Source organism: Perna viridis, chromosome 4 (genome assembly GCF_037379345.1).
Source record: "Perna viridis isolate PV_CMFRI_1.1 ecotype Kerala chromosome 4, ASM3737934v1, whole genome shotgun sequence".
NCBI lineage: Eukaryota > Metazoa > Mollusca > Bivalvia > Mytilida > Mytilidae > Perna > Perna viridis.
Genome location: NC_142448.1, coordinates 21,718,368 through 21,733,132, shown reverse-complemented (window position 1 = coordinate 21,733,132; position 14,765 = coordinate 21,718,368). Strand labels below are relative to the sequence as shown.

General features: G+C 32.7%; 1 protein-coding gene across 1 annotated transcript in view; it reads left to right on the top strand.

The window, feature by feature from the left end:
- Window positions 1-14,765, top strand: part of LOC148619308 (uncharacterized) — a 109,836-nt gene that overhangs the window by 20,063 nt on the left and 75,008 nt on the right. The window contains exons 5-12 of the mRNA XM_088579058.1: window positions 717-944; window positions 4,542-4,637; window positions 4,973-5,106; window positions 5,742-5,949; window positions 6,824-6,987; window positions 8,429-8,669; window positions 9,036-9,214; window positions 11,682-11,856. Of these exons, the coding sequence (XP_088435184.1) occupies window positions 717-944; window positions 4,542-4,637; window positions 4,973-5,106; window positions 5,742-5,949; window positions 6,824-6,987; window positions 8,429-8,669; window positions 9,036-9,214; window positions 11,682-11,856 (1,425 nt within the window). The remainder of the gene's footprint in view (window positions 1-716; window positions 945-4,541; window positions 4,638-4,972; window positions 5,107-5,741; window positions 5,950-6,823; window positions 6,988-8,428; window positions 8,670-9,035; window positions 9,215-11,681; window positions 11,857-14,765) is intronic.

Here is a 14,765-nt window from a genome sequence, read left to right as displayed (position 1 = left end):
TTTAGGTTTGTTGCTAATCTACTTCCTGTTTACCAATAGACTTTGTAGTTTTTTGAGTGGTACACTATGGAAATTTTTGTAACAGGTTTCACAGCTTTTATTGCAGGGAATGCTGAGATATTTAGTGTATTGCTTCACGATGAATTATATTGTGGTTCCCTTCCCAGCTTTGACTAAAATGGCTGAATGGGGGTATTCTTTGCATGACATAGCATTTGACATCTTGTTCTGAATGGCTGTATATAGGATTACAGAGGTTGCAGTTCATTTTATTTGATTTGTTTCAAGCTCTAAAATACCTCGTGAAAGGTTTAATCACTTCACTATGATTTAGTTTGGGGATAGGATGTATATAAGAATAGTTTTATGAAGTCTTTACACTGATCACACACCTTGTTAGATTAAATGAATGGTATGTATTGAATTCAAATTTATAAATGGCCTTTTGCATTTTTGATTACATGTACTAGTATGCTGTTTTTTTTCTATTTAATAATTATTGACTATTACCAACTTTGAAGACTTCTGTCTTTGACTTTGTTTGCTGCACTTTTTGAGTTGAATTTGCATGAGGATATCTGAAAAACAATTAAGGATCTACTGTATGAGGCTGACATGGCCATGCAAGCATTTGTTGATGAGAGTTGAAATTTAGACTTACATCATTTCATCATATTTGATCCTTTATTTTGTATGATAGTCTGATGTCTTTTTAGGTATGAATAGAAAAGGTATTGATGATAGTAATGAGGTTGATAAAGCTCGATGGAATGAAGGGCCAGATACTAGTTCAAGATATGAGGGGCGCTGGGCTGATAATAGTCCTGATGTTGCAGACGGTGACTGTGCTTATCTGACTATTATGGGCAATGAATACAAATGGAAATTTGGAAGATGTGAGCAGAAAATGGCATTTGTTTGTGAGAGAAACTCATGCCCAACAGGTAATTAAGAAGTATTTGTGTACTGAATATTTTCTGTATCTAGTTGTTCATGCTGACCCAGATAGCTTTTGTTATGGAGATCTTAAAACTATAAAATGTTTCCTGTTTCTAAAGGACAAATTTAATGACTTCTCATTAAATATTTCAAAGGGTTCTTAGTTGTGACATGTCTTATATCTTATTGTTTTTTTATAGTAGGTATTCTCATGATATCATATTTTGAGCTTTCTTTTTTAAAACAAATGTTGTGTTTTAGGCTAGCGCAATTTTTGAAACTGACAAGTAAGGATTTATTTCCATTCAAACATGAGTTCTTTACATGAGAATTATAACTGTAGAATTTTTAGCACTATTTTTGCAAGCATGTAATTTCGGACACTTCTTAAAAGGACACTTTTGTAATGAATTATGTCCTTTTTAGCTCACCTAACCCAAAGGGTCATGTGACCTATTGCTATCACTTTGTGCCCATTGTCGTCGTCCGTCACCATCATTTGTACATTTTTTCAAACATCTTCTCCCCAGAAACTACTGAACAGATTGTAACCAAACCTTGCTTGAATGTTCCTAAGGGTATCTTAAACAGTTCATTTGTGAGGATTTGTGATCTGTTGTTGAACATGGGCACCATTACTTAAAATAGACCATAGGCTCAAATTGAAAATTTTTGGAGAACACTAAAAAAAAAAACAAAGCATTTTGCTAAAATTTGGTCTTTGCTGAAATTTTCATGAAGATATGTTGACTGAAGTTGAAGTAATTGCCCCTTAAAAATGGAATTTTGCCAATTTTTACATTTCCAATTTTGAAAATCCTCTCATCTAAAACCATTGTATTTCATCTAATCAATTTGGTTTACTCTGATTAGGTACAGTTTAGTTTGCTCTGATTGGGTACAGTTTGGTTTGCTCTGATTAGGTACAGTTTGGTTTGCTCTGATTAGGTACATTTTGGTTTGCTCTGATTAGGTACAGTTTGGTTTGCTTTGGTTAAGTACAGTTTGGTTTGGTTTGCTCTGATTAGGTACAGTTTGGTTTGGTTTACTCTGATTAGGTACAGTTTGGTTTGGTTTGCTCTGATTATGTACAGTTTGGTTTGGTTTACTTTGATTAGGTACAGTTTGGTTTGGTTTGCTCTGATTAGGTACAGTTTGGTTTGCTCTGATTAGGTACAGTTTGGTTTGCTCTGATTAGGTACAGTTTGGTTTGGTTTGCTCTGATTAGGTACAGTTTAGTTTGCTCTGATTAGGTACCGTTTGGTTTACTTTGATTAGGTACAGTTTGGTTTGGTTTGCTCTGAAGGTACAGTTTGGTTTGCTTTGATTAGATACAGTTTGGTTTGGTTTGCTCTGATTAGGTACAGTTTAGTTTGCTCTGATTAGGTACAGTTTGGTTTGCTCTGATTAGGTACAGTTTGGTTTGCTCTGATTAGGTACAGTTTGGTTTGGTTTGCTCTGATTAGGTACAGTTTGGTTTGCTCTGATTAGGTACAGTTTGGTTTGGTTTACTCTGATTAGGTACAGTTTGGTTTGGTTTGCTCTGATTAGGTACAGTTTAGTTTGCTCTGATTAGGTACTGTTTGGTTTACTTTGATTAGGTACAGTTTGGTTTGGTTTGCTCTGATTAGGTACAGTTTTGTTTGCTCTGATTAGGTACAGTTTGGTTTACTTTGATTAGGTACAGTTTGGTTTGGTTTGCTCTGATTAGGTACAGTTTGGTGTGCTTTGATTAGGTACAGTTTGGTTTGGTTTGCTCTGATTAGATACAGTTTGGTTTGCTCTGATTAGGTACAGTTTGGTTTGCTCTGATTAGGTACAGTTTGGTTTACTCTGATTAGGTACAGTTTGGTTTGCTCTGATTAGATACAGTTTGGTTTGTTTGGATATTAGCCAGCACTCCACAGTTTAGTTTAGTTTCGCACTTTTGGCTAGGGATGAAAAATGACATAAATGGAAACCGGTGGTTGCTATAGTGATTAAAAATGAAGAATCTATTGTTGATAAAACATTTTCTGAAAAAAAAGATGACTTTTAAATGTATTTTGCAATGTTTTATATATTTTCAATGTTGAAGGGGCTTTTTTCAATGACAATTTGACTTCATTGTGAAAGTGAAAGAAAGTCAATTTTTTACCATGCTAATTTAAGAAGTGGATTATAAAGCGAAATAGCTCAAAATCCAACTGGCGATGCCCATATGAGGAAGGGGTTTTAGAAGGAAAAAGTTTGAACAGTTTCAGGGGATGAAATAAAAATTTCAGATATTTTGCGGGAAATTTGATATTTTTAAACCTGATTTTATGAACTTTTTTGCAAATTTTCACATATTTTTGCATGGTTTCTATGGTAACCCTATATGCTGTGGGTAATTTTTTTCCAGAAAATTTTTACTGCATTCTGAAGACCTTGGCTTGAGCTGTTTCTAGATATATAAATTTACAGATGCTTGACAATTTTTTAAAGTGATGAATGTTACAAAGCATCAGATTACAAGACCAAAATTAGGCAGTTCTACAATACTGTGGAGTGCTGGCTTATTGGTTGATTAATTGACTTATGTGTTTGTTTTTTATGACTTTTTAAGATGAAATTGCAGCTGAAATGCAGTGCACAGTTTTATTATCTAACACATGACGTAGAAGGTGTTAATGTATGGTGAATTTATTCATACTTAATAAATTGCATAAATGAGTCTATCATAAACATAACCAAGTTTTTGTTATTGCACGGAACTCCTTATTAATACTGCAATTCAATATAGTTAATGGCTCTTTTGAAATACAGTACACTTTTTATGAGCAGTGATTATCTTCCTACCCAAAACATCTAAATGAAAGACGAATTTATAAGGATCATTTTCGTCGTATCTAACTGACATTTATCATGTACTCGGTAGTAAGTACAGCAGTTTTGAATATCTGTTGAATTTGAGAATGTTTGACCTGTAACAAACGTAACATCACACCCTTTATCTCACCCTTGTATCATGTGGCTTACTTTTATCAAAGTCCTTTTATTGCACCCCCTACTCTTTATTCTCTATTATATTGTAGCAAGTCTCTCATACAGCCACCCTCTTTTCGTAATGTCCCACTATGTTATTATGCAAAATATCAACAAATAACGTCTTAGTTTTTTTATTTATTAGAGTGCGTTCTTTTATATCTAAAAATATAAAAGTCCAACATATTTAGAACTGGAAAATAAAGCAAATTTTTTTACTATTTCCCTGCTCAAATGTTCATTGTGGGTTGGTAGGTAGGGAAGTACTTTAATTTTTTTTTAATTAAGAATCCTAAATTTGGATTTAAAACAATCAATGTCAATGTTGAATATCTTAAAAAAATAATTTTGTGATATGAGAATAAAATTTTTGGAATAGGACCATTTCTTCTTATTTGGTAGGTAGGGGTAGGGCCATCTAAATAAAAGCCAATCTTGCATCGCTCCTAGTTTTTTGTTATTTTCATATGTGACATTAAATCCAGAGCATTGCTCTTATCAGTAGTCCTGTCTACTAATTCATAATGTTGAAGAAGCAAACACTGTCAGAAATATTATTTTTAGTAGTATTGACAGGAGATGCTGTTATATTATAGGAAGTTTCTTCTGTAATAATGGTGGTTGTATTCATAACAAATGGAAATGTGATGGTGAAGATGATTGTGGAGACTATTCTGATGAAATAGAATGTCGTAAGTAGGTCACTACAACTAGGAATAATATATAAATAGGTCACTGTTACTACTGGGTAAGAAAAGAAAGAAAACTTGTTTTCCAAACATGTGATAAGGTCACATTGTAAGTAGTTCATTTTTACTAGAAAGAGAATTTAAAGAATTTTAAAGTTTTAAGTCAAGAGGGAAAAATTATAATAGGTTAGTTGCTGTTCTTTTCAGACATAGTATTTTAAAGATTTTTATATAAAATGAATAGTTTTGAATGCTTGTAATCTGTCTGTAAATAGATAATGGTGTATATTGTAATTACTATTCTATGAATTTATTCGCACAAATATATTTTCTTTCAGCTAATAACTGCAGGACAGTTTTAACAGTGCCATCAGGAACTATACGATCTAACAACTATCCCAATGCTTACACTTCATCGTCTGTCTGTCTGTGGACAGTTATGGCTAAGGAAGGAACAAATGTTTTATTAGAGGTATGAGTTGATAAACAAATAATTTTAAATGGTTATGAAGCTCCAATATTTAACATGTTTGTTGAAGGGATAAACTAAAAATTTTGATAAAAACAGATATTTATCCTTTAAATGGCCAATATGTGTTACTATAAATGTTATATATATACATAGTTATGTTGGATGCTCCTATTACATATTGGTATTTTTCACATTTCCCTTAGAAACAAATATTTTCTTTGTTCCTTAAGTGTCAGTCTCTGTAAGAATCAGGCAGTTGGCGAAACATGGTATGAAATCAATCACCGTTTTGAAAGTTTAATTTGACTATATGCACCATCAGAATCAAGAAAAAAAGATGATTTTCCATATCACTTTGGTAAATTGAGTGATGCAGAGATCAGATTGTGGTATTTTCAAATAGAGAAAGTATCCTTGAGTGAAATAACATAGTCAGATCGGTGGGTTTTATGACATGCATGTTTCTGATTTTTCCCAATTAGCCTGATTCTTACAAAAACTTGCACTAAATTTTATTCTACCTTACCTGCATTTAAATCAGGAATATTTTTAATATTATATATATATATATATATAATGTATATATTTATATTTATACAGTAATATTGTTAACTTTAATCTTTTGTCTTTTCCAGATTGAATCTTTCAACACAGAGAAAAATTCTGATGTAGTTGACATTTTGATTGGGGGTAAAACTGAAGCAACAGCTACTGCAGTAGCCAAACTTTCTGGCACATTCACAGATAAAAGAAGATACCGGAGTTATAATAATTATCTCATTGTTAGATTTATTACAGATTCAATCATAGAAAAATCTGGATTCTCTATGAAATTTTCAAGTTGTAAGTGTACATTTGATTAAATACAATTGATGATAACTTTATTATACCCCCAAAATGAAGAATTGGGTATAAAGGAATCATCTTGTCTGTCTGTCTGTTCACGTTTCTTGCAAGTGCTTCTCCTAAACTGCTTTAGGTATTTTGATGAAATTTTATTTAGTGGTTTGGTGTTCAATATAGATTTGCATTAAAAGAGTTTAATTATAATGGCTGAGGACTTCTAAGGGAGATAATTCAACTTAGAGTTTGACATGTTAAGTAGCACTCAAGCTAAGAATCATGCAAAATGTGATAAATGGTTGTTAAGCCTACATATTTTTATTTTTGATTTTGTTTAAAATGCATAAGTAAACAGAAAATTACCTGTGGCTCTTTATAGAACCCTTGTTCATAAGAGATATCAATTATATAGAATGCACAGGTAGAATATAAAATTAAGGGAGATAACTCTGTAAATGACACTAAAATACAATTAAAACTATTTGCTTTTCAGTGTGCATTAACTCCTTAGAGCAGACAGATTGGAGTGAAAAATTATACATTTAATCATATACTAGACCTATAAAGCAACTTAACGAAAAAAATAAAAAGGTGTAGCCTTTTTTGGAGTGTATCACATTTTAGAAAATTTGCCTGATTCTTACAAAGACTGCTGCTTAAAACTTTGTAAAGGCAATTCCTCCTCAACTATTCAAAGGAGTTTGATGACATTTAAACATAAGAAGTCACCAGAGCTGTGTTTTAGACTTTAGTGGTCCAGTAATTGTTCATATAAGAAATGGTGTAAGATTTTTTTTTAAAAAATCAGATTTATTTATGTACTACACTTTTCCTGAAAAAAAATTTTGATTTGATATGGCAAATTATATTACAGTTGATGACAATACTCCATCATCAATCAGTCTGAATGCAGAAGATTCTCCGAAGCCATTGGTTCCCCTTGTATTTACAGCAGCAGTAGGTACAGCATATCTTGGAAGTCAGGACTATGTGTGGATACTTACAGCACAACATACCAAGAGAGTTGTCACAATAGAGGTACAAGTCTTCTTTATTATGATGCTGACTAAAGTTTTATGGAGGTGATAAACAATTTCAACATTTTCCCACCTTACATTTCTAGCTCATAATTTTGTGTGCTTAACTTTCAAAGCAGATATATATTTGATTAGAAAAACAGAAAAAAACAGTTCTTGAATTAATTCTTCAAAAGAAGCAGTTCGTAAGTTACTGTTTCTTCATACAGGAACAGTTCTTGTGGTTACAGTTTCTTCAAACAGAAGCAGTTGTTTGGTTACTGTTTCTTCAAACAGAAGTAGTTCTTTGGTTACTATTTATTCATACAGTAGCAGTTCTTTGGTTACTGTTTCTTCCTACAGTAGCAAATCTTGGGTCACTGTTTCTTCCTACAGTAGCATTTTTTGGGTTACTGTTTCTTCATGCAGTAGCAGTTCATAGGTTACTGTTTCTTCATGCAGTAGCAGTGCTTTGGTTACTGTTTCTTCATACAGTAGCAAATCTTGGGTTACTGTTTCTTCATACAGAAGCAGTTCTTGGGTCACTGTTTCTTCCTACAGTAGCAGTTCTTGGGTTACTATTTCTTCCTAGATTAACAGTTCTTGGGTTACTGTTTCTTCCTATAGTAGCAGTTCTTGGGTTACTGTTTCTTCATACAGTAGCAGTTCTTGGGTTACTGTTTCTTCATACAGTAGCAGTTCTTTGGTTACTGTTTTTCCTACAGTAGCAGTTCTTTGGTAACTGTTTCTTCCTACAGTAGCAGTTCTTTGGTAACCATTTCTTCATATAGTAGCAGTTCTTTGGTTATTGTTTCTTCAAAAAGAAGCAGTTCTTGGGTCACTGTTTCTTAATACAGTAGCAGTTCTTGGGTTACTGTTTCTTCATACAGTAGCAGTTCTTGGGTTACTGTTTCTTCCTACAGTAGCAAATCTTGGGTTACTGTTGCTTCCTACAGTAGCAGTTCTTGGGTTACTGTTTCTTCATACAGTAGCAGTTCTTGGTTTACCGTTTCTTCCTACAGAAGCAGTTCTTTGGTTACTGTTTCTTAATACAGTAGCAGTTCTTTGGTAACTTTTTCTTAATACAGTAGCAGTTCTTTGGTAACTTTTTCTTAATACAGTAGCAGTTCTTTGGTAACTGTTTCTTCCTACAGTAGCAGTTCTTTGGTAACCATTTCTTCATATAGTAGCAGTTGTAGTTGGTTATTGTTTCTTCATACAGTAGCAGTTCTTGGGTTGCTGTTTCTTCTTACACTAACAGTTCTTGGGTTACTGTTTCTTCAAACTAAGTTGTAGTTTGGTTGTTATTTCGGTATATAGAAATATATTTTGCTGTTTTCAAATGTAGTAGCTAAGTGTAACAGTGTGTTATTTCTGGCAATTTTCAGGTTTTTATTAAGAAGCAATGTTATATTTTGGTATTAATAGATATACTGCTGTAAGTATAAATGATTTTTTTTCAGAGAGTGATGATTAATTTATATGATGGAGATTTTATAAATATTCATGATGGTAACTCTGCAATGGGTCATCTGTTGACATCATATTCTTCTGCTAACAATGACAATGTTGATCCTAATCCATCATCGAACATGCCATCAACAGGACCACGGTTCATATCTTCAACTGGACGTGAGATGTATATCATTATGAGAACTCATAAGACCACATCAGGCACTGGATTCAGATTTAACTATTGGCAAGGTATATATCAATGAAATGGAAATGAAGTTGTCATGAGCATTTGGACTTTTTATGAGACAATTCCAGTGTACCATCTAACTATAAGTGTTAAATGTATACTGTATATAATGTGACTGTTTTGACATTACCAGGATGTCACAAGTCTTTAATAGAAAATAGTTTTCTGGCTTAAAATGTTATTTTTCCAAATTTCTGTTGCAATATGATGACAATAACAGTGCAGTGACTTAGAAAATACTTGGATATATAAATTCAGCTATAACTGATGAATATGCTCTGCATAGCCTTTTCCCATGGTCTCATCTGTTCTTGTCTGTTTATACCATTGTAATATGTAATACTCACATTTCTGTTCTTCTTTTGTAGGATGTGAGACTACTTTTACTTCAGAAACAGGTCAAATTTTCTCACCTGGATACAAAGGTGCAATTAATTATGCTAATTACCAGACATGTACCTGGTCTGTAAACATACCTAGTGGTAAAGGCATCACCCTGTTCTTTGACAATGGAGCTGTGGTAGAGGACAATAAGGACTTTTTACAGGTAAGGTTTGATAATGGAGCTGTTGCTTTTTATAGGTAAGGATAGATTATTGTGCTGTTGTAGAGGATAGCAAGGACTTTTTATAGGTGAGGTTTGATAAATGAAGCTGTTGCAGAGGATAGCAAGGATTTTTACAGGTGAGGTTTGATAAATGGAACTGTTGTAAATGATAGCAAGGACATTTACAGGTAAGGTTTGATAAATGGAGCTGTTGTAGAGGATACCAAGGACTTTTTATAGGTAGGGTTTGATAAATGAAGCTGTTGCAGAGGATAGCAAGGACTTTTTACAGGTAATGTTTGATAAATGGAGCTGTTGTAGAGGATACCAAGGACATTTACAGGTAAGGTTTGATAAATGGAGCTGTTGTAGAGGATACCAAGGATTTTTTATAGGTAGGGTTTGATAAATGAAGCTGTTGCAGAGGATAGCAAGGATTTTTACAGGTGAGGTTTGATAAATGGAACTGTTGTAGAGGATAGCAAGGACATTTACAGGTAAGGTTTGATAAATGGAGCTGTTGTAGAGGATACCAAGGACTTTTTATAGGTAGGGTTTGATAAATGAAGCTGTTGCAGAGGATAGCAAGGACTTTTTACAGGTAATGTTTGATAAATGGAGCTGTTGTAGAGGATACCAAGGACATTTACAGGTAAGGTTTGATAAATGGAGCTGTTGTAGAGGATACCAAGGATTTTTTATAGGTAGGGTTTGATAAATGAAGCTGTTGCAGAGGATAGCAAGGATTTTTACAGGTGAGGTTTGATAAATGGAACTGTTGTAGAGGATAGCAAGGACATTTACAGGTAAGGTTTGATAAATGGAGCTGTTGTAGAGGATACCAAGGACTTTTTATAGGTAGGGTTTGATAAATGAAGCTGTTGCAGAGGATAGCAAGGACTTTTTACAGGTAATGTTTGATAAATGGAGCTGTTGTAGAGGATACCAAGGACATTTACAGGTAAGGTTTGATAAATGGAGCTGTTGTAGAGGATACCAAGGACTTTTTATAGGTAGGGTTTGATAAATGAAGCTGTTGCAGAGGATAGCAAGGACTTTTTACAGGTGATGTTTGGTAAATGGAGCTGTTGTAGAGGATAGCAAGGACATTTACAGGTAAGGTTTGATAAATGGAGCTGTTGTAGAGGATAGCTAGGACTTATATAGGTAGGGTTTGATAAATGAAGCTGTTGCAGAGGATAGCAAGGATTTTTACAGGTGATGTTTGGTAAATGGAGCTGTTGTAGAGGATAGCAAGGACATTTACAGGTAAGGTTTGATAAATGGAGCTGTTGTAGAGGATACCAAGGACTTTTTATAGGTAGGGTTTGATAAATGAAGCTGTTGCAGAGGATAGCAAGGACTTTTTACAGGTAATGTTTGATAAATGGAGCTGTTGTAGAGGATACCAAGGACATTTACAGGTAAGGTTTGATAAATGGAGCTGTTGTAGAGGATACCAAGGACATTTACAGGTAAGGTTTGATAAATGGAGCTGTTGTAGAGGATAGCATGATCTTTTTACAGGTAAGGTTTGATTAATGGAGCTGTTGTAGAGGATAGCAAGTAAAGTTTGATAAATGGAGCTGTTGTAGTGGAAAGCATGGACTTTACCGGTAGGGTTCAATAGCAGTGCTGTTGTGGAAGATAGCAAGGACTTATTTTTTACTAATCATGTCTGATAACCATATTTGTAGGGTAATTGCAAATACATTTTGCAGGCACAGTTTTCAAATATTTTTATCTTAAATGGAAAAAAAGTTTTAGGCACTTATACGTACTCCATGAAAAAGTAGCTATGATGGATGTTCATTACCAGACTTTTATTTAGGTCATGTGACCATCCAGTGCCTTTCTGTATTGTACAACTGGAAGTTTCATATTGGAAGTACCATCCAGAATTTTGTATTAGACACTCCAAAAGTGGGTCATATTAAACAGCCTGTCCAAAGTTACTAACTGTTCATGAATAGTTGTCAGGGCAACTACTTCACTTATAATTTTAATGGAAACTGTATGATAAATAAGTTTTAATACATATTAGTGTGCAATACAGAAGTACTGTACTGATCCATAAGTACTCAAGACCTGTATTGGACTCACTGAATGTGCGGCTAGACCAATACTGGTTTCCAGTTGATTTTAAAAGCTCCCACGAGCTTATGTTGTAATATTTATAAAATATTGACAAATAAAGCTTTTGTATATAGTATGTATGTATAAACAGACTTGTGTACACTATATATCGGCAATAAAAATACTGAAGGGTCAACTGTGGGATTATTCAAATACGTCAAAATGCCAAAACCAGGAGTGATATAATATGTTCTGGAAGGGTAAGCATGTCCTGCTCTGCAGGAGACATCCATCATGTTGCAAGTAAATATAATCTGGTAACCTTTTATTACTATTTTTTAAAGTAATATTTAGACAATCTATACAATGATAAGAATTGTTGTTTATGTAGGTGTACAGTAATAGTACTGACGACTCTGGTATAGCTGTTCATTCCGGCCAGGGATTTGTTACTTCAACTTTTGCTAGTAGCCAAGTAATACATTCTGATAATGGCAAGATGTTCTTTAAATTTACAACAGATTCTGTGATTAATAAAAAAGGATTTTATGGTGTTTATTCTGTTGGTAAGTTAAATTTATCTTTAATGTATTGATCTTTGATTGTAGGTTTATTTTAACATGCTTTACTTGACAGTGTTTTTTTAAGGATTGTTTTGAAGGTAATTCCTTAACTTTTGGCTTACAGTTGAACCTCGTTAAGTCAAAGTTGAAGGGACCATGCAAAAATGTTCAAGTTATCCGAGGTTTGAGTAATCCGAGGTCGAGGGTAAACCGGAAATACTAGTAGTTTGGTCAATGATTGTTTCTGAATTTACATCATTTGTTGTACATGTACATATGTACTTCACTTTACACAGTACTTTGTAATGTCTTGCGTTTCATATCGGAAGATGTTTTTTGTTTTTTTTTATCTTTTATTTATTTTTGAATAGTCAGGATTTTACAGCTACCCTTACATCACCACCTGACTAGGGTGTGGCAGGGATTAAAGGTGATATAATAATTGTAAACGATCTGACTATATATTTTTTTAAATATAACTGAGAAAAAATTGAAAGAAATAAGATATGGTATGTAATATTAAAATCTGACTCGCTCACACTTGCATTCACTCTATCATACATATAGCAAATCGAAATTTATTGATAGTAGATATGCTCTTAATTTAATATCCTGACCAACAGAAAATAATAGTAATCGTAATAATGATAACAGTAATAACAATTATAATAATACATGTGATACAGACATTAATCAGGAAAAATGTATTGCAAAGGGGCCCAGAATCTTTCCACTACCGGAACTTTATTATTTTTCTTTGCTACATATAGTTCCATTGAATGATAACTCTTGATCTTATACTTTAGATCAGTAATGTTTGGTTTTTGTTCATTTAATTTACACTTGTAATTTTTAGCAATTATAAATAATAAATTAATGAACAAAGTTTCATACTTAAATCTAAGTAATACTTTCTCTTTATCAAAAACGAAATCTGCATAATATAACCTCAGCTGTTGAGTAAAAGCTGTCCAAAATTGAAGAACAAATGTTCTAATGTTTCCTCTTGTGAATTACAAAAAGTACACAAGTTTGTGTTTGTCAATTTTATTTTGAAAAGGAAAGAATTTGTTGGAATAATTCTATGTAACAATTTGAACTGAAAATTTTGTAAATAAGAATTCTTACATGCTTTTTTTAAAAAATGAAATATTTAGACCAGTTAACAATATCACAGCTAAGTAAGTCTTCCCACTTCAAAAATTTTTCAGTGGGTAACCGAACAACATTGTCTATATAATCATTGTATATAAACTTCACTTTTGTGCTGGTAACAATCCTTTGAAAAAAATTGTCAACAGGGTTAAATGATACTAAACTAACATTTGCAGTATTTTCTTTTATGTGATCTTTAAAACATTTTGGAACATTTGAGATCAGACTATAATATTTGACAAAATTGTTTGTATTAATCTTCTGTTTCATTTGTTGAAATGTACAAAAATTCTTGTTCTGAGGATCAGTTAGATCACATAAATATTGTACACCATACGGTTTCCATTTAACATAAACAGGAGAATCACACTTATCTACAAAATTGAGAATATCTAACAATAAAATTTCTTTAATACGAACTTTTGTATGTGGTTTTGCTAAATACATACTCTCAAATACATCTTTCCAGAATGGATTTGTTAATACATCCATTATTTCTTTTAGTTTTTCTTTCTGGAGGTTTAAAACTCTATCACTGCCATAGTTTTTTAGATCATGATATAAAAGTAATTTTTGCCAATCCCCATCCAAATTGTTAATCAGTCTCTTTATCCAACTAACTTTAATATAATTATTAAAAGACTGCAGGTGTATCATCTTCAATCCCCCTTGCGCTATATCACCAATCAAGGTGGTCCGTTTGATCTTATGATCTTATCAGGTTTCCCATCCCATATAAAAAATTAAAGGAGGGAATTTAACTCGTTTAACTTTGACTGCGGTAAGTTAGGCAGTGAACTTAAAAGATGTATTAATTTTGGCAGTGCTAGAGTTTTAATTACAGTAATTTTACCCAATAATGTAAGTTTTCTGTGTTGCCAGCTCTTCAATTTAGCAGATACTTTCTTAATTTTTTTTGAAAAATTTAGATCTAACATATGATTAAGATCAAGAGAAAAATCAATTTCTAATACTCAAAAATTTGAGTGTGTCGGAAGATGTGTTTTTGTATGTTGTATATCATGTTTGAAATACTGAAAGGCAACGAGTGATTTAGTGAAATTTCATTTTTATTTTTTCTAAGTCAAAAAAGTCATATCATGCTGCTTTTTTTGATTCACAATCAGGAGTATCGTCGAACCATGTGCTCTACATTATTACGATAAAATTTCAGATTCACTAGTGAAACGAATGTAGTCGTTGAAATACTCTTACTATCGTCTGTTTGATGTTTCATTAAATAGTCAGATACCATTACAATTCATTTGTATTTTTAAAATTTTTTTATCAAAATATCAAAATATCCTATATCACTGTTAGTGTAAATTCCGATGTGTTATTAAAAGAATTCGTTTTTTTTAACAACACACTTAATTTTGAATTAATTAAATAAACAAATCAAATCATAAAGAGTGTCAAGAAATTAATTTTAAAAGCCACGCTAATCGTTGTTAAAACACACTTCAATCATGGTTTGTAACAAAGCAATCAGTTTTCTGACTAATTATAGTTGACTTCAAGACATCAGGGTTAATTAACCTCAAAGTCCTATCGAGGGGACTAATTGATTTACCTCGAGTTATCCGAGGTTTCGATTCATCCAAGGTAAAATTGTATTGGAGTAAGGGGAGTTTTGCTGAGACTTTGAAATCAGTTTGAGTTATCCGAGATTTCAACCAATGCAAGTTAGACTGTAAAATGGTTGTTATATTAAGGTTACATTGTTTTACCAACTGGCAGCAAAATACATGGATAAA